Genomic DNA, 19186 nt, shown 5'->3' on the forward strand with positions numbered 1-19186 from the left:
ATCCTGGGTTGCATTAGGAAGAGCATTGCCAGCAGGTCAAGGGAGGTGATCCTTCCCCTCTGCTCAGCCCTGGTGAGGCCACACCTGGAGTACTGCATCCAGTTCTGGACTCCCCAATAGAAGAGAGACATGGAGCTACTGGAGCGAGTCCAGCGGAGGGCTACTAAGATGATGAAGGGCCCGGAGCATCTCTCATATGAGGAAAGGCTGAGAGGGCTGGGACTCTTCAGCCTGGAGAAGAGAAGACTGAGGGGGGATCTTATCAATGTGTATAAATATCTGAAGGGAGGGTGTTTTAAGGAGGATGGGGCCAGACTCTTCTCAGTGGTGCCCAGTGACAGGATGAGAGTCAATGGGCACAAACTGAAACATGGGAAATTCCGCCTGAATATGAGGAAAAACTTCTTTGCTGTGAGGGTGACAGAGCACTGGAAGAGGTTGCCCAGAGAGGCTGTGGAGTCTCCATCCTTGGAGATACTCAAAAGCTGTCTGGACAGGGTCCTGGGCAAGGTGCTGTAGGTGACCCTGCTTGAGCAGGGGTTTTGGACTAGATGATCTCCGGAGGTACCTTCCAGCCTTGACTATTCTGTGACTTTTCCATGTAGCTCACAGTTCTTAAACTGTCAGCCAAAAAATCTGTTGCTTTATTAGTATCATTACATAAGCTTCAGTAATGATTTCATTCTTATGTGAATTCCTAATTTTCTATGTCAGTGTGACCCAGCTGGTAGTAAACCCGTTGCCTGGATTTGGCCTGTCATCTGACTTCCTGAGTCACCAAATGCTTTCTTATGGTCTTAAAATGCACTAGCACAGGTGGAAGTTGTTGCCACCTCCTCTTGAGAGATTAGCTTGAAGGTGTATCTTTGTGTTCATCTAGTGCAGAGCTCAATGAGGGTGGTTTGGTACATGGTGTTGCTGCTGCTGCAAGGTTTTCCAAAGGTTTCCAGAAGGTTTTCCAAAACTGTTTTGTGGTTTCAGTAGTTGCAGGAGTTGAGAGAACTGTGTAAGCAGTAGGATTCATCATTAGTGATCAGAAAATTAGAACCTAATTTTTCCTGTGCACACACCTCTTTCCAGCTGTGTGCCCTCTCAGACTTTCTCAGCTAAGTTCTCTTCTGTTTGTTGTTTTTGCCTCTCAAAGAAAGGTTTTGCTATTTCTAACTGGGTTTCACTATCTCTGATTATCAGTAATTGTAAAAAGATATATAAATATTGCTCTAGATGAAAATTAAAAAAAATATCATTTTCTCAGCTGTGTTTTGAAATTTCTTTATTTGGCACAGGCTTTCAGGTTCAGTTCTGAGTAAAATGAGTTCAATTGTATTCTTGGTATTGTCTTACCATTTTAAATAAGAAAGTTCCCAGAGCTCCCCCTCTCTTTAAACATATCACAAACGGCAAGTGGCCTTTCCCTCAAGTTTCTCTGCTCTCTCAAGGAGTGTCCTGATTGCTCCTATTGTTCATCCCTCCGCAGCACAAGTTATAGCCAGTCCAGCTCTGAATTTGCAGCCAGGGAAGCCTATTCCCTGGGGAGGTTCTCAGGGAAGGTTCACTTGAGAGTGTTGTTACATAAGGGAACGAGATAGGGTTTTTTTGTTGTTGAGATTGACAGAGTGCTTGATGGCACCCACTGGTGTTCTGAGAATGCCTGTGGTTTTGAGGTCTAGGGCTGTGGTTCCAAAGAAAGCGTTGCTCTGATAGAAAAACAGATGTAAAAGGTTTCTGTTACTTCTATCTACTTACAGCTGCAGCTGGTTTTGGGATTGGCTCTAAACCCTAACAGGCATGTGATTCATGTTAAAAATAGTCCCCCTAAAAGACAGACTGGGTGAGGTGGGCAAGAACCTTTTAAATTGGTTTTGCCAATTAAGAAGATTTAGGCTGTGGTTCCACAGGCAGCTGAGTTGAAATAGTGGCCAAAGGGAAAGGGCTCACTGCTTCATCTTCCCTCCTCTGCTCCACATAGACTCTCTGCCTGTGTCCTGGACTAGGTAATTGTTATGTCCTGTAAACTGTTCAGCTCACTGAAGGAAAACTGCCTTTTTTTGTGCTGGCTTACTGTTTTGCTGTGTTAGTGAATTAAAGTGGCAGAGAGAAGCATCTGATGGGCGGCAGTGGTGGGGTAGTACACGCTTAAGAGAGAGGAACAAGACATGAAGCAAGATATCCAGCTTTTAGTTCAGTTCACCACGTCTTCATCAAACTAGTTCAGTCGGGAGCAAGATTTTCCTTTCTAAATCGGTCCTTTTTCAAATAAAGATGGGCCAAATTTAAGCAAGGATTACGGCTTATTACCAGAGGAGCAGCCTGGGGAACTAGCAGGAACAGGAAACAACTACCTCTTAACTTTGTCCCTAGGTGATGCAGCAAGCATAGGTGTGCCTGAATCTGTTGGTGCAGTAAGGTTCCTGCATGGGACCCAGCTCAGACCTACCTGAGCCAAAGCTGACTGTGGGTGGACCTACTAGTATATTTATGCATTGCTTCCCCTAGCACTTCTGGCTCTAGTTGCATGGTGTTGAGATATCCAAGTAAATTCTGCACAGAGTCAGCTCAGGTCTCTGGAGAGCTTATTAGCTTTTTCTTTGCAGTTCGTAAAAGTTGTTAACCTACTGAGCTGGCATTGGAAACAGTACATCCATGCATGTGCAAAGCTATTTGTGGACTAATTAACCCCGTGTGATCAGAACTGGTTTTTCACAGAGCCATCTTCAGTGTTCCTGGACATGCTTTTGTGATGTGGTTAATTTGTAATATGAATAATAACTGAGACTTGACCTTACGGAACTTGGATTGGTATGTGGATGTTGTGAGGTAGGTAGTTCTCTGATACAGGTGACATAGGGTATAAAGGTTGGATAACGTGTTGTTGAGGATGAGGACAATGATGAGAGCATTTCGTATGTCATAGAGTATCCTGCTATCTCAGTGCCTCTCTGCTGGTGCTTAGTGAACTTGTAAGAGAACCCCTCAATACAATATGAGCCCTGTGAACCTCCCTTCTCTGTTATGCCTTGGAGCAGCAGTTCACAAAATATGGACCATGGCTGTGCAGATCATGAAGCCTCTGTAGCATACAAAGACGTTTGAATTGTGGCTCTCCGGTATTATTCTGCTGTTTTTTTTATTGTGCCTGCTATTCTGTTGTTCCTTTGTTTTATGATCACGCACAGATAAAACCTTGGGAACTCTGTTTTAGAACTTACATCCCAAATGTCTATGTTGTGCTGCTTACAAGAAAAGGGGAGCCATTTGAGGGCTTCAGCTGTTACCTGTATAAAGAAGGAGAACAGAGAAGTAGCAAAGGGAACAGCAACATTACTGGTGCCAGACTTCTGTGCACAAAGCTTGTGGGGCTTGGGTAGTTTTAACAAAATGAAGGAAGTAACTCTTTGTGAGGAAAGTACTTCATGCTTACCTTATACCTGAAAGACCAGGAGAGCTTTTAGGATCAGTTAGGTGATACTGAGAGCTGAGCTGAAGAGTTTGTCTGGTGGACATGGAGTGTAGGGTGACTTGAATTTGTCTTGAGCTGTTAATTGCTACATTGTCATGCTGTTGCAGTGGCAAAGAGCCTGTCCTATCAAAACAAGCATTTCAGATAGCTCCTAGTGGAGCTGCCAGGCAACTCGAGAGGGCTGGAGTTTACCTACAGCTGTCTGGATCCTTCTGCCTTCCTTAGCCCATCAGCATCTTATAAGACACCTGCTGCTATCTCTGTCAGTCATGCTTTAAGAGTTGAAGCTTGACATAGCATGCCTTTTTTTTTTTTTTTTTTTTTTGTCCAGGGTGCAGGGATATTGTCCCATTGCATCCTTCCTTGCACGGTAGTTGCAAAGATGATCTATCACAAAAGAAAGTCTTTGTTCACATTTGCTTCCCATACCTGATGAATTTTAAATTCAGAATATGACTGGAGGAAGAGGTATGTCCTCGTAATCCTGGCATTCATGTCTCTCATCAGATACAGACATCTAAACAGGATGTATTCTGTAGGTGGAATAAATTTATTCCCCAGCTGATATCACAGTTAATTCATAGCTAGCTTTGCTATCTGACATTTTTCTGTATCTAAGTGTACTTAATTACAGGATGGACCTTTCTCCACTGTTAGTCTGGAATAAGGCATTCCAAACCCCACAGTTTTAGAAGTGCATTTCTTATAAAAAGCTGATTTCTAAAGGCAAGCTTTTTGTTTGAGGACTTGAAGCTTTGTCACTGGGCTCTGTTCGTACCATTTTCCTGTGGTAGTTTGTGAAGCCTGTTATCAGGAAAGCTGATGACCTGTTACAGCCTGATATATCATGATGCTTAGTTGCCTGTTTGTCTGACTTAGCTATGAGATATCTCTTTGTGACCATAGGATGGCTAATAGCTGTAGTCTTTGGTAAAAATAAGTTCAGTCCACAGATATGAGTCACTGAATCAGGCATAGGGCCTCAAGATGAAGTCTTTAATTTCTGCATGACCATGTGCCTATTCAGCTTAAAAAATAAACTGTTAAATTGATGTGTGGGTCAAGTGCTGTCATGAAGACAGCCTCCTTCAGGGAAGTGGCTGTGGACTATTCTCTTTTGAGAGGTCTTGGTTGTTATTTTGCATGTCTTGCTGAGCTATGCTAGTAATTCAGTGAAAGGGGCAAGCAGATGCTTAGGTGCCTGACCTGAATACAAAGCAGGACTTTGCCTTTTAGTTACTGATCCCTGGAATAAGTCCAGATCTAGTATGTCCATTACTTCCTTCTCAATGGTATTCTTTAAATTCCACAGCATCCGTCACGGGACTTCTTAAATCTTGTTGTGGGTTGAGTCTGTGTTTCATGCTGGAATAAGTAGGTTATCCTTTAAGTTACAGCAGAAAATTTATCTGTGTAGGAACCTACTTGCTGAACTGCTTAGATCTTTTGTCGTAATCTCTGAGAAACAAGTGTAACTTTCTGGGAATAGGATGAGCTTTGTGGTCCCATGTAGAGATTTTTCAGGCATGTATGTGATGGTGAATGCTGTGTATTCAGCCAAGGTTTTAATGCGTTTGTGTGACAAATCTTTCTTCTGCATTATGGGCCGGTGCTCTAGATAATCTGCCAGCCTCATCCTTTCCACTTGGGCCCTTGCTAGCGGACCAGTGATTTTGATTCATATGAGGGAAGCAGTAGCAGGGCCCTTATTCAAGGCTTTGAGAAGTTCTTAGGTGAGTCCTCGCATTACATAATCCTGCTGATCAAGCTGGCTTCTTTGCAGGCCTTTTTGGCCAGTCTTGCTGTGTTCTTAGTCTTATCCTGATGTGTGTTACATAATCTTTCATGTTTTGGACTGTTCTTCTCTCTTCTCTCTTATCAGGCCTGAGATCAACCTGGATTGGTGGCCATTTAGGAACTCAAGAGGGGAGAACTCTGTGGGAGTTAGTGGTGCTTTTTGTATTACAAACAGGACAGTCAATAGCAGCTGATTGTTTTTTCACAGCATGGCCAATGAGTTTATTGAGCATTTGCTGTAAGATCTGATTACTGCAGTTTTCAAGAGTTTGAACCCATTGTAATCCTTCTGTATGAATCTATCCCTATCATTTTGGAAAGGCCTCAACAGAAAGCAGGATCAGGATTTGTCAACAGAAAGTCAAAAAAACACAGAAAACATTGTTATTTCTTTGTGGAATACCGCTTAGTAAGTGTAAAAGAACTTGAATCTTGTTTTTTTTCCTCTTCCTTGGGTGACCTGAGCGTGGCACAGTATGGATGATGCAGTTTCTCCTTTGTGGAATGCCTTGGGTTCTAATGACTCCTTAGACTCTCTGTAGAAGACTTAGTGTAGTAAGTCTCTGGAAACAGTGAAGTGCGGAAGCTGCTGTGTTTCCCCATGTACTGCTATAAGCTTTTCTGAGATCTGACTCAGATATTTTTGCCTTGTTATTTTCAGGGCAGAATGTATGGGGCGCTGTTTTAGGACTTAAGGGTGCATTTAGGATCTCTTTATCCCCCTTTGTATACTGAAGTCTCTGTCCTTCTCTGTCAGGTTCTTGCTTATTATCTCACTCATACTGTCATCCGCTGCTGTCCTCTACTTTGACTGTTATTCAAGCCTGTTACAGAGTAAGTGAAATATGTTGTCTAGGAGAAGGAGTCCTGTCCCTGCCAGGCTCAGTCTTCAGCTCAAAGTCTTTGCTGCATGATTCATTGTAGCCCTCTTCTCTGTTTCAACTCTCCCTTGTCACTCTGGGGGTTGAATACTGACAGAATCCCTGCTAGACAGGTGCTTCCGCCTGGTTACATGCATTGTGTTGTTGTGTCTCCACTTTTAATGTAGCCATTCCGCCTTTGAATTTAGGATGTAGTCAGTCTTAATGTGGAAGTTAAATGAATTACAAAAATAGAAGTGCAACATTTGGGAAGTTAGAGAAAAAGTTCTTTCCTCCTGGGTATTGCGTAGGTCTTTAAAAATCTTTAGTATCTCAAATAGTAGAAGCATGAGCTTTGCTTTCCAATAAAGAATGATTTTTTGTTTTAGAAGACTGATAGATAATGGCTTTTACTTCAGAAACATCTGTCTGTTGAGCCGTATTTCACCCTGGATCTTGCCTGTGGAACTCTCACTCAATGAAATGGTTTGGTTAAATGCAAGCACTCTGTACTTTTACCCTGGTTAGGGAGGTTGCCCATGGCATGCCTTTAGGTGAAAGTAGAGTTGTTCCTAGGCACGTGGACTATTTCTTGTAAGAATGAAAGAGCTAAATGTGGAGAGGGGTGGGGGAAAAACTTGTGATTAATCTCCAAATATAGAATGTTAGTGTCTTCATACTGCCTTAGAGGTGGCATAGATAATGTATGGGCATTGATGCTGAAGCAACTCTTGTGCACTCATAGAATCATCTCTCTGAGGAGAGAGGAATACTAATGATTTATTTGTTTTTTTATGGTAGTTGTCTGACCATGCTTGGTGTGTATGAAGAAAGGCTATGAAAACGTTGCTTCATGATCCAGTTGAATCTCCTTGGTGATACTTGGGAGCCAGGAAGTACAGGAGTCAGGAAGGAGTACGTTCAAATACAAAAAAGATAAGGTTGACTTCCTTGGGACAGATCTTAGTGGAGACTCACTTTCTGGCCTTCTTACAGCTAGGCTTGAATAGTTCAGAAGATGAGGCCAGGTGCTGGACGGGCCAAGGTAACTGTGTCAGATCTGGATCCTTCACATTGAATATTGCTCTTAAGACTTCTTCAGAAGAGAGATGTAGAGGAAGCTGTAAGGTTGAGAGGAGCAGCAGGACTTACAGTGCACACAGCCCATAGATCCATGCTTTTCAAGTGTGAGGAAGAGGAGTATGGTTTCTGTGGCAGATAGCATAAGTCTCCAGGCGCACATCCTAATGGCACGTGCCCATTCATAGTGTGAACATGCATGTGGACAGCCCATCTCTTGGAAACCCAGTGGCTATAGTAGCAGAACTAAATCTGGTAATAGTAATTGTTACTCTGGTTGATCAGTTGCTTTAATCCTAACACAGAATGGCTAGAGGCTGTGTAGGCTGATGGTGTCATGGGTTATACAGTTATGTAGTAAATCAGAACAGCTGGGTTAGACCAAAGATCCATCTAGCACAGTATCCTGTCTTTGGCAGTAGGCAACAGCACATGCTAAAGGAGGGTGTAAGAATCGGGCAAAGCATCCACTGATATTTCCCTATTATTCTTTACCGCTTTGGGACTTCCAGAGCCACATATTTGTGTTTAATTTTCCACTGTGGATTTTATTCTCTGTAAATTTTGTCCTAATGAATTCTAAACATATGTATTCTTTTGAAATCTACAGTGTCCTGTGGCTGCATGTTCAAGAGTTTAAGTATATGTGTGACAGTGAAAGCTATTTGCTTCTGATAGGTATTTACAGTTTGAGGCAAGAAATTAAATTTCTAAAATGTATTTAAGTTTTAGTTTAGTGAATTTCTGGTAGGTGCAAAAAGTGGTGAAATTCATATTAATGTTTAGTTTTGTTTTTTACTGTTTTTCCCTTCCCCTCTCCCCAAGGATGCCATATGCCTGATACTTTGAATTCATGGTTTCTAGTAGCCCAGCTTCATGTCTGGTAAGTGAAAATTAAAATAGTAATATAATTGTTTTCAGAATGAAATGCACCTTACTGTGTGAAAAAGTGGGCTCCATGGTTATTGATAACAGTGGTTGTATTTAATTTGTTAACTTTTAAATTTTAGCTGTTTTGTGTTAAAGAGCAAAAAGAAGCTAAAATCTTTTAAATCTTTAAATTCCAAAGTAATGAAATGGTCTTTGCCATGAGTTTTCCAAAAGCCTTGCTCAGCCTGGATGGAAAAATTATATATAGCTGTTTTAGGAAAAGTTTAAATTTACGTAGAAGTGGTTTAAATTGTGAGAATTTGTGGTGATTTAAGTTGCTGCTCGTCAGAAGCATTTAACAAATTCTAGCACTGACATTTATGCTTGCACCTCTGAAATGTACATATGGGTTGGTGAATGCCAGCTTGGTTGCATGTAAAAATATTTAACACCTTAAGCAGGTTTTTTTCCTTTTTCATTTGTAAAATTAGTAGCCAAAAAAATCAGGTTTTCATCTAATGTTACATACTTGTAAAGGTCAGAGGGATGCACAAGGGAGTACAGGTTTGTGGGTTTTTTTAAGTGCCAGATCTTTCAGGAAACTAAAGTCCATAGATTTGCTTTCAGCTGTCCAAAGGCTAAAAGGAAGTTTGAATTGAAATATCTGCACTTAAACAATGGCCCCTTACTTCCTTGCCTGTTTTTTCCTTTCTTTTCTTTTAACTTCCCATCTCCTCAGTATATTGAAAGATGGGGCAGCTTATTTCACTGAAGAATGAATAAATTAGTAGAAGCCTTGAAATTGGAATCAGCTAATGGGATCAATTGAATCAACTAACCAATTAATGAAAAACCCTTGAGACTTGCTGTTTCTTTTTCTCACTGTTTCTTGTGGGGGAGAAAAAAGGCTTTAAAAGTCTGAATTGATAAACTAATCATTCATTTCAATATCTGAAAAACTACTGAAATAAATATTCAAAACCAAACCATTTGTAAATACCTGAGGGAAGACAGAGGGGTAACATAAATCTGCAAAGACTATGCTTTTTTTTTTTCCTAATGATTTTGATTTTTACTTGACAGGAAAACTTACCTTGTGATAGAAGGTTATATATCTTGACTTTGATGCTGTCTTTCATGAGAGTCTTAAAAATAAACAAGGGAACTATTATATCTAGCATGGGATAGACACAAAACTGCTAAGATCATAGCTGTATTAGAGAAGGCCAAGAGTTGCCTCTCCATGAGCCAAGGAGACAGATAACGAGGGAAACTGAAGTACTGTCATGTTTTAAGTTATGATGGACAGGTTGACAGCAATAGACTACACAAATAGGAAGGAACCAAATTCCTCTACTTTGTTGGGCAGCAAAGAAAATTTGAACATGGAGGGTAGCACAGAAGGTTAGTTTTTCTGAGGTTTATATGCCTGGTTTCTCCATGTTCCTGGCAGCTTGACCTAAGGAGGGCTGTCATTCTGGACTGCAGATGGGAGATCCAGTTTGATGTCCCAGGACAGGGGGAAGCCCTGATAGGCTTGCTCACTTACTGGGTGCTACAGGTTTTGCTTGTGACTAAGCTCAGTGACCAGGATCCTGCCATGGGATACTTCTGCATTCACAGTCAGGTGTACTGCTACATGCTTTCTCTCTGATTCTCTTCTTTTAATCAGTCTTGATCTGGGTAAAATCGGAAAAGAGCATTAGCGATCCTGCTAGCTCTGGCATAGTCAGGGCTGTCTTCTCTCTGTCTGAAGGCTCCAAGGCCTGTGTTTTTCCTGCTGAACCTTTTGTCTTGGAGGCAGAAGCCTTCCCTGATCTGGCAGCCAGCCATCTCGCAGTGTAGATTGTGGATCGCTGTCTTTTAAAATGTTCCAATTTTCCCCTGCAAAGCAGTCTCGATCTCTTTCTGGCTTACTTGCTCCTTTGAAGTTTTAGTTTCAAGTGTCTTAGGATATCTCTTGGACCTGGAGAAGATGAGATTTTCTCTTAGTTTGGTAAAAACCCTTGCTGCTGTCATTGCCCATCATGCTCCAGTCAACTGTGTTTCTGTGTTCTTATATCCCACCTTTTATAGACTTAAGGTGCTTGTCGGAACATACCTCCTTGTGTTATGGATTCCGGTGGGTCCTCTGTTTGAATCTTTGGCTCTTGTCTCCCCTTCCTGTCTGTGATTACAGTTTTCTTCCCTGTATCTAGAAGGAAAGGGGCAGGGAATTCAGGCTCTCATGTTTAGCCTGCCCCTTACGCCAATATCTTTAAAGATAACGTTCCTTCAGATACATCCCAGTTCCTTCCCATTCAGTGCTAAAATTCTACTTAAGCTAGAAGTCATTTTATCAATATTCTTCCTTACTGTCATGCTTTTATGGGCCATTTCTGTTGCTTTGCATTTCTGATATCAGGAGGACTCCCTCTTTTTAGGAACTCTCAAGCTGTTCGTCTCAACTTTTGGATTTGTCTTTTCCCGTGCAGAGGCAGTCTAAATGGATTATTCGCTGTGTCTAGACCTGTTATGAAACTGCCTAAGTGGTGACTTTAGTGGCTGTACCAAGAAGTGTCTCAATGTAAGAACGCAGGTTGTATCATGTAGATATCTAGAGCTCCCTTCATATTTTCACCAAGCATGGTCCCATCCCTGAAGCATTTAGGATCAAAGTAGAGTGATACTACAAAACTCCTGTTCTGACGGGCTCCAAGATCTATGGTAAAACTTCAGCTGAATATTGCTTCTGATAAAGAAAATTGCATTTGAGAAAGTGTTTATCAGAGAGAGTCCAGAGGAGAACAAGAACCATCAGGTACATAGAAAACAGTTCCTGCAGGAAAAGACTTACCAGATTTCCATAGAGGAGACTGAGGGTGCTGTATCATTTTGAGATACACTATTTCAAAAGAAAGGAAATGATTTCTCTATTATTCACAGTGCAGAGAACAGGGAGAAATAGAGTCCTGTGGGGGGGGGGGAGGGGGTAGGAACAAGTTTATCTGGAATGGCTTCAGCGTTTAGTTGATCCTGCCTGGAGGTGAGAAAATGGACTAGATGATCTAAGTGCTGGCACCAGGAGAAAGGAAGACTATATAGCCAGGCTCAGATCTGTTAGCTTGTGCCCCAGCAGAGATGTGTACATGGCTGTAAATACAATAGTTAGTGAACTTGCTAGGCTGAAGCACAGGGTAACATGCAAACCCATTTAGGAAGAGTTTAGGATTCTGCTCCTTACTGTTATTCTCAGCTACCATTATTCATAAAAGTGTATATCACAACATACAGCTGGTGGCAAAGTCAATTCAGGAGCATCCTCCTCCTGTCCCCAAGTTCCTGCCCATTCATGCATGATCTAGGTTAAACAGAATAAAACAACAACCTTCTACAATTGTTGTTGATACTTTTATTGTTAAGCTAGAGTCATTTCTCTGATTTAGTATAGTATAGCCCAAGAAGTAGTTGCGCTAGGAAAACTGAAGAAGCAGGAATGAGTGGCTAGGTCCAGGGAATAGCAGGAAGCTCTGAGTAGACTTTGCCTTTAGAGACAGAATGCATCATCCTTTATTGATAGCACTAGTCCACCTCACAGCAGAGTCAAACAGGGTAGCGTTGATTAGTACTACCGGTGTTCAAGCCAGTCTGTTGGCGCTGAGTGGGAATACTGACACAAACAGTTATAGCTGAGGGCTGTTGTGGGAAACAGCTGCTGCTTGTCTAACAAGGGTGGAGGCATAGGTGCTTCTGTTCCTTTTCACGCATCCTTTTGTATAATTTTCTTCTAACATAATCTCCTTGCATAACTTAAATGCAGCATAAGTTATCCACCCTGACCGATGTCATGTAGACGGCTTTCTAAAGATAGGTTGGAATAATTTTACTTCTGTGGTTTGACAAAGATGAGTCAGTATTTGAATAAATTACAGAACAGGTTCTGCAGTGAAACGATAAAATGTTTCACACTTGATCTAGTTAGAAGGTTTATAGTCTTTAAAGAGTCTGTGTCTTTTAAACCTCAGACGGCAGGTGTAGTAACAAACTACCAAATTTTCAAATAAACTGCAGAATTCCATGATCTCACTCGTGGTCTCATGGTGCTGCAGAACAGCTCTATGACAGCACTGTGCATCCAAACACAGAGCTGCCTTTTAGGCTTCAAGGGTAACAAGTTTTACTCTGAACACTACTCCATTCCTGCTCATCAGTGACCAATTGTAACTGTTGGTCTGTGTACTCTTTTCTCCTCCTGGTACACCACCACTGAAGACAGACTGGATGGGAACCAGCATTTATGCTCACAGGGTTTCTTGCCAAGCCACTCTTATTTTATTTTTTTTTCTTCCCCCCTGAGCTTGTGTATTCAGCAAGTAAAGTATAAAAATTCTTTTCTCAGTCCAGAATTAGTCTCCTAAACTGAGTCTTTTTCTCTCCAGCTTGCTAAGAGTGAGAAAAAGTTTGGGATACAGTCACACTTATTAATTAACTTTTTCATACAGCTCAATTATATAAATATACAAGAGGAACAAAGGTTTTAAAACTGGTGAAACTGAGACACAGAAGTTTTAAGCTGGTTGTGCATTGGTTTGTGGAAAGACTGGTAACTGGACAGCTGTCTTCTGAGTTCTGGACCACCATTTTAGCAGAAAGCTTTTTTCTGCTGTGAACAAGATGCAGGTAGATTAATTTCTTGCTACTGTCTTGCTACTCATTCTGCCGGCACTTCAACATTTTCCTTCCATTCTTTTGCTGTTGCTGTTTTTCATTTGTCCTTCCTTGCAAGACTTTCTTTCCGGTTCTTTCTCAACTGGTTTTGCAAGGTTTAACAAGTGTCTGCCCACAGTTTTTCAAGGACTGATCACTCTCTCCAGCTATCTTTCTCGTTGGAGTTTGCTGCCAAGCATTAGAACAAGCGTCAGGTTTTCTGCAAAGTGCCCAAGGCTTTCAGCATGGTGTTGTCTTGGAGCCAAGGCATCCAGCCTGCTTCAGGCAGAAAGCAGAAGTAAGAAATGAGGCAGAATATATTACAGAGAAAAACCTAGACTTTGTCGGGTACTCCAGAACTGCCTCTCGCTTGGTCAGTGGTGTTTTCAGAAGCCTTTTAGTTAAAAATCAGATTCTGGTCCAAGGGCTTTTCTCCTCTTAATTTTGGTGTTTGAGATGAATGACCCTTGTATGGGACCTGAATATATGGCTCTATTGAGAAGCAAGAATGTAGAACTAATGCTATTTTTGGTGCCTTCAGTTTGTTTTGTCTCTGTGACTCATCCTTGAGAATAAGATTTGCTTCTTTTGACAGTTAGAAATATCTTTCATTTACTAATCAGTATGCTAGATAAAATCCATCAAAAAGATCGATTTCTTTCCTTCTACAAATCAGCTCAATTGACAGTTTTCAAGTGTTTATGATTCTACCTGTTGAGCTGGCATCCACAACACACCAAATACTTTTAGTGCCTACAGGGGCACAGATCTTATTTCCACTGAAGAAATGAACAGGTATAAACATCATTTTTTACCTTTTAACTCTTCTGGTATGTTCACAATTGGTACTATGTTACTGCTTCAAAGTGGCCTGCAGCAATAAACTCTTGCTCTTGCATAAGTTATGAGAAAAAGCTTTTATGTGGGAAGTTTCCCAGCTGTAGCATGCCTCTTTGCAGAGCAGTAACTTCTTTCAGCTCCTGTGTTCGAGCACCACGCTGTCTACAATAACTCCATTGGTACAGGAGAGGCACTTCTGACTCAGGATGCAGGAGCAGGGCTGATTAGTAAGGTAGAGAACATGTGACTGGTGATGTGACTGGTGTCTTAGCTCAATGAAGGAATAGCCTGTATTTTGGTTAATGCTGCTTACAGATCTAGTAAAAGAGGCAAAATAAATGGTGGTTGTTTATCTTTTTTATACTGAACAACAGCAATGAAGTTCAAGTGTCTTAATGCTTAAAAAAAAAAAAAGTGAAACAATTCAACCTGGTATTCTCATTAAGATCCGGCAATGCACTTACAAACTTGTTAGTACTTCCAGCATGTACTGCAGGGAGGGAGTGTGCCAAATGGTTGGACATGTATCCAAAGACTCCGTAGCTGAAATAATTCAGGACATGCTAATGTAAATTCGGGCAAAGCCTGTAACTTGCTTAAGCTCTCACAACTTGACTGGTATAAACTCTTTCAGCACTTTAGTATACCAAGCTGAATTACAGCTGGTTTGTATCCTAGGACAAGACATTCATTCCTGCTCCAAAGGGTGACATGTTCTTAAGAATGTGGAATACTGATTAACTAGATTACAGTATTATCAGCTGCAGTAGAGTCCACTGACATTCTCCCATAGCTGAATTGGCTAAAATCCAGTGAGTGCAGCTCTTGAATAAAGAATAGACAAGTTTGTGACAGTTAAAGGGGGAAAAAAGGGCATTTTTTTGTATATTTTTTTCTGATCACAAAAACACTTTCTGTAAGGGACTTTTAAATGAGCTGAAGTATTTAATTTACTGTTTAAATTTGAAGGAAAATTAGAAGCTATGGATTTGCCTGGTGTTTATGTTCTTGCAGGATGTGTCTGGTACGAATGAAGCAGGAGGGTCGAGCAGGAAAATACATGTGTCGCTATATAGTTCATTGTATGTGGGAGGATGTTGAACAGCGTGGTAAGGTGATGGGGGTAAGTCATCTTTGGTGTTGATTATCTTGATTATTTTGATGATTCAGATGCTTTTGTAACTTTGTATATCTTAGAAGAAAGCCTAAGAATTAATTGGTAGCTGTGTGTGTGTTTCTTTATTAGCTTAAGCTAGCATATGTAGCTCTTACTCTTGACCATTCATACCTGGACTGACTATTTTATTGAGCCTGTGAAGTTTTTTTCTGAAACTGTACCGTGATCTGGATCAGTGCATTGATTTGACTGAAAATGATCCATTTTCCATCTGGGTTCACCAAGTCATTGCAGAAATAGTGATGCTGCTACAAGAGAGTTGGTATTAGGGGATGGGAATGTGCAGCAGGTATAGGGAGAAACATGACTGGTGCCAAACGTATAACCACAACTTAAGTAATTCCAGCAGAGCTTTGAGTTTTCTTTGCGTCTAGGACTGTTAGTAAAAGGAGGGAGAAGGGACAAAGTTTTGTACATGAGTGTAAATAATCATTAGTTAATCATTAATCATTAGTTAAGTTTTCACTTTGGCTACTTAATATATCTAGTCTTGATCACACAAGAGACATTGTAAGGAAAGGGTAGTTCATTTGAGAGTCTGAAGGAAGAGGAGGGTTGGGTCTTTTTGGCCTGTGCCATGAGCAAGGTTATGCTAGTTAGCTGTAATGGTCATTTTGGGCCTTAAAGTCATAACTGTCTGTCTCCATCCTTGCATTGGTGACAACCTTCAGAGAAGGCACTGCAGAAGCAGTGGAAGTAGGTGATAGTTTTCACAACACCAGTATCACAGTGGTGGCAGTGGACCTGGTGCAGTTGAGGATGCCCATCTCCAGGACACTCCTAGTGGGAGAAGAGGGCTAGGAAAGATTTCCTGGTAGCTCTAGAGTTCTTTTCTTGTGACAAACAAGGGAATTAACTGGTGAGTCAGGATTCGGTATGAAGTCACATTAGTAATTCAAGAGCTTTATCTCTGATTATATCTTTTATTTTGTGTGCAGTCTTAGAGTGTTGGTTCTGGTATGACTTCAGTTATTCCATCCATGATGGTGCTTCTCACCCCCCCCCCCCCCATTTGCCATGGACTTCCTCAGCTTTATTGTGTTACAGGTTGCTTTTAAGGTCATGCTCTTAATCTTCTTTTGGACTGAATCTAAATTTAGCCATCTTACAATTTCTTGCTACGTTAACAGGCAGCTCATAAGCTCATATATGGGGAAACTCTGCTACCCTCATCAGATGCTGTGAGGCAGTGTGAGTAAGCTTGGACAAATTAGATAATAGTAGTACAGGGCATTCTTAATAGTACGGTTTGTTCTCAGAGGCTTTTACATTGGTTTTTCATTCTAGGAGACAGAATGATGTAAGAGCTCATGCAGCAGGTTTCAGACTGTGATGCTTTTGTGGACTGCAGATTATGCATGAGCAATTCACTGAGTAGAGGACCTGAGCACCATTCTAGAAATGTATTTTGAAGGGCAAATGGCAAACATTGCACATTATTAACTAGCTATTCTAAAATCCCTGTATTGAATTGCATTTTTCAATTTTTTTTTTCCAGTGTTTCATTGTCTTCAGGTTTTGGGTTTTACTTCCTTTTTACCATAGTTTTGGCTAAGAAAGAGATAGAAACCCGCTAAGTAGTCAAACTTCGAATGAAAAGTACCAGAGAAAGAGATTGAACAAAATAGTGTTTCTATGTTTTTGTCCTTACCTACATCTTCCATGTCACATCAGTGGCTGTTCCCTGTTTCTGTAACAACTGGAGACAGCTCAGATCCTTGTTCTGGGTGTGAACTTACATGTGCTCCTCTTGATTAAAAAAAATTCTTCAGGAGTCTTTTGACTCTGTCTGTACATACAGAGAATGCTACTTTGGAACAGAGATTCTCACAGGATTTAAAAGAAAAAGCTTTGAAATAATTTCTCTGTTCCTTTTGACACTGTTTTTTCCTTATATCAGCTAGCCTCAGATGTTTTCCTGTAGTTTTCCTTGTAGGATTTGAAGCAGTGGCAGACAGTATAGAGAAGCAAAGCTGTTTGCTACCCTTACAAATATGCAGAACTCCAAAGTGAAGCATGGTGCGAGTTTGAACTATATTGAGATGATTCAGTAAGCTTAAAAAAAAAAAAAGATAGAATTGACTGTGAGCACTTTATAAGGGGAAGCACAGGTTTTCCAGTTCTGCAAACTAAACTGTTCCATTGCTGTCAGAAATTCCCCAAAGTGTAAAAAGTGTCCTTATATATGTTTTTATCCAGTCTGGAGCTTCAAATGTTAATACATGCTTGTTATAACTGTATGGTTACTGTACAATGCAACTATAAGGAGATCTTAAGTTGGTTTGAATGCCCTTCATTTCATACCTTGTCAAGTTATACACCTTTTCAATTTATCCTTGAATTTAAATTTCCCAGGCTATCATGCTTAGTTTGTATTAATATGATTTCTATAATGCATTTTACTTTGTTACCAATATATGTTTTTGACTGTGACCTAGTCTTAACCATAGCTTTTATGTGGCAATAGCTGATGCTTAAACAAAGCCTGTACACATTTAAGGGCTTGATCCCACAAACAGTTACATCTCTGTGTATATTTAATATAGTTCAACTGCACAGAGGCCCATTGATTTTAATGAGTCTCCTTGTGAGAGAAGGTGAACTCTTGAGGTAACTGCTAACTAGACCAGGCATTAAGGGTGTGTACGAAAGCATAATGAACTCTCCTAGACTGTAAATGTGGAAATCGGGACTGTTCTCTTCCCCATAGTGTTTGCAAAGGCACAGGGCTTTCATAATCTTTTAGTGATTTTCATCTTTTAATGGTTTCTCATCTTTCAGACATTAGTTTGTCAAGAGTGATGAACTTCTCAGTCTTTTCTGGTAGTATTTATTATACTTCAGATGAAAGTAACTTATGCATTGATCTTTGAAGATGTTAGTTGTTTGTTTGCTCCTAATCATTGCTTTATTTACCTTGCTCTCTGCTGGCGATCCTGACCTAATCTACCGCTCCATCCATGCTCCTGCATGAGCACTTCCTGTTTCTGCCATGTTTATTCACTCCTCCTCGCTTCCTTTTCTCCCCCTGGCATGCATGCCCTCTAACTGAACTCATTCACATACCAGCTTTAGCAGTTACAAAGAGTTGTAAGTGGTAAATAGGTAAAGGGTACCTACCCTAGGTATTAGGTACAACTTATTAATCTTGATATATTTATCCTTAATGTTTCATTAAAATGAAGTTGAGGTAATGCTTTACCTTCACTGTCATACTCAGACACAGGGTTCGTGAGCTGATTGAAGAATATGTATAACAGCTTTTTATTTTCAAGCAATCAGTATCCACTCTACCTCCAAAAGAAGATAGTTAAATACATCAAGATAGCAATAGCAGATGAAGAGAAAATATATTAATGTTCCTCTGTTGATGATTTCAAATTTCAGAATCTGAACCTTTCTTGAAAGTAAGTCAAATGAATGGAAAATGCTGAATACTTTCTGGGTGCTGAGTTATCATCTGCATGGCTCCCATGAGATTAGGAAATTCCATTCCCTGCTTTTTGTCTCTTGCAGGTTATCAAAGGTCAATATTGGACTCTCAGGCTGGTCCCTTCCTGTATTGTTGTACAAGTGACAGCACCTGTGTGAAATTTGCTAGTTGGAGTAATTAGGTTAATGTGTTGACAGGAAGAACTGCAGTTCTTCAATGCAATTTCATATCTAGCAATATTTAAAACGCTTGATGCAGAAAATGGACATTATATTCCTGAACTGATATCGATGGTTTATTAGAATATGCTATCTGCTCTTAAATATACAGGTTAATCGGAGCAGAAAGTGATGGAATGTAAGGCATTTTAACTACTAATTTACATCAGCTCTGACTCTATTTGGATTTTGTATTATTTCAAAAACTGGTTGTTAAAATTGCTGAAATCTAAATCTCAGCTACAAAGTTTTGGGACCTGTTAGCCTGAGCTCCTTCAGCACTCCTGAATGTCGGCAAGAGTCAGAAACCAAAACTTGACGCAGCTGTAAAAACACACAGAGAGCCTGTGGCCTCAGCAAATTCTACCAGTGCAGGCATATTTCAGATATAAATTTTACTCTGCTGTCCCTAGTACTAATGAAGTCAGTTTCTTTTGGTGGGTTTGCAGCCAGGTGTGTCCAGTTCTGTGGCTAACCAGTGCTCTTTACTTAATTTTTCCACTAGTGACATTTCTATCAAACGTCAAAAACAAACAGAAAAATTGGCTTGATGCAATGGCACAAAGTGTTAATAGTAACATTAGGCTGGGTAAAAGACTTCCTTTCGATCCTGCTTTGCCAGAGATCTCCACCTTGTGGCTTACAGTGAATAGATTTATACTATCCAAACTGGCAGCTGCTTAATCGGTTTGTAAGGGGAATTCAGTCAGTACTAGAAATTGCTCCTATTTGTCTTCCTACCAGAGTTCTTTAGCAAGCTGAATA

The 19186-nt window shown here is 40.5% G+C and overlaps 1 protein-coding gene across 2 annotated transcripts in view; it reads left to right on the forward strand.

Annotated features, from left to right (window-relative positions):
- The window catches only part of UQCC1 (ubiquinol-cytochrome c reductase complex assembly factor 1), a 58096-nt gene that overhangs the window by 17935 nt on the left and 20975 nt on the right, over positions 1 to 19186 (forward strand). For both annotated transcript variants that reach the window (XM_067307750.1, XM_067307749.1), the window contains exons 6-7: positions 8023 to 8080; positions 14608 to 14716. In XM_067307750.1, the coding sequence (XP_067163851.1) occupies positions 8023 to 8080; positions 14608 to 14716 (167 nt within the window). The remainder of the gene's footprint in view (positions 1 to 8022; positions 8081 to 14607; positions 14717 to 19186) is intronic.

Source organism: Apteryx mantelli, chromosome 18 (assembly GCF_036417845.1).
Source record: "Apteryx mantelli isolate bAptMan1 chromosome 18, bAptMan1.hap1, whole genome shotgun sequence".
In the NCBI taxonomy this organism is placed as follows: Eukaryota; Metazoa; Chordata; class Aves; order Apterygiformes; family Apterygidae; genus Apteryx; species Apteryx mantelli.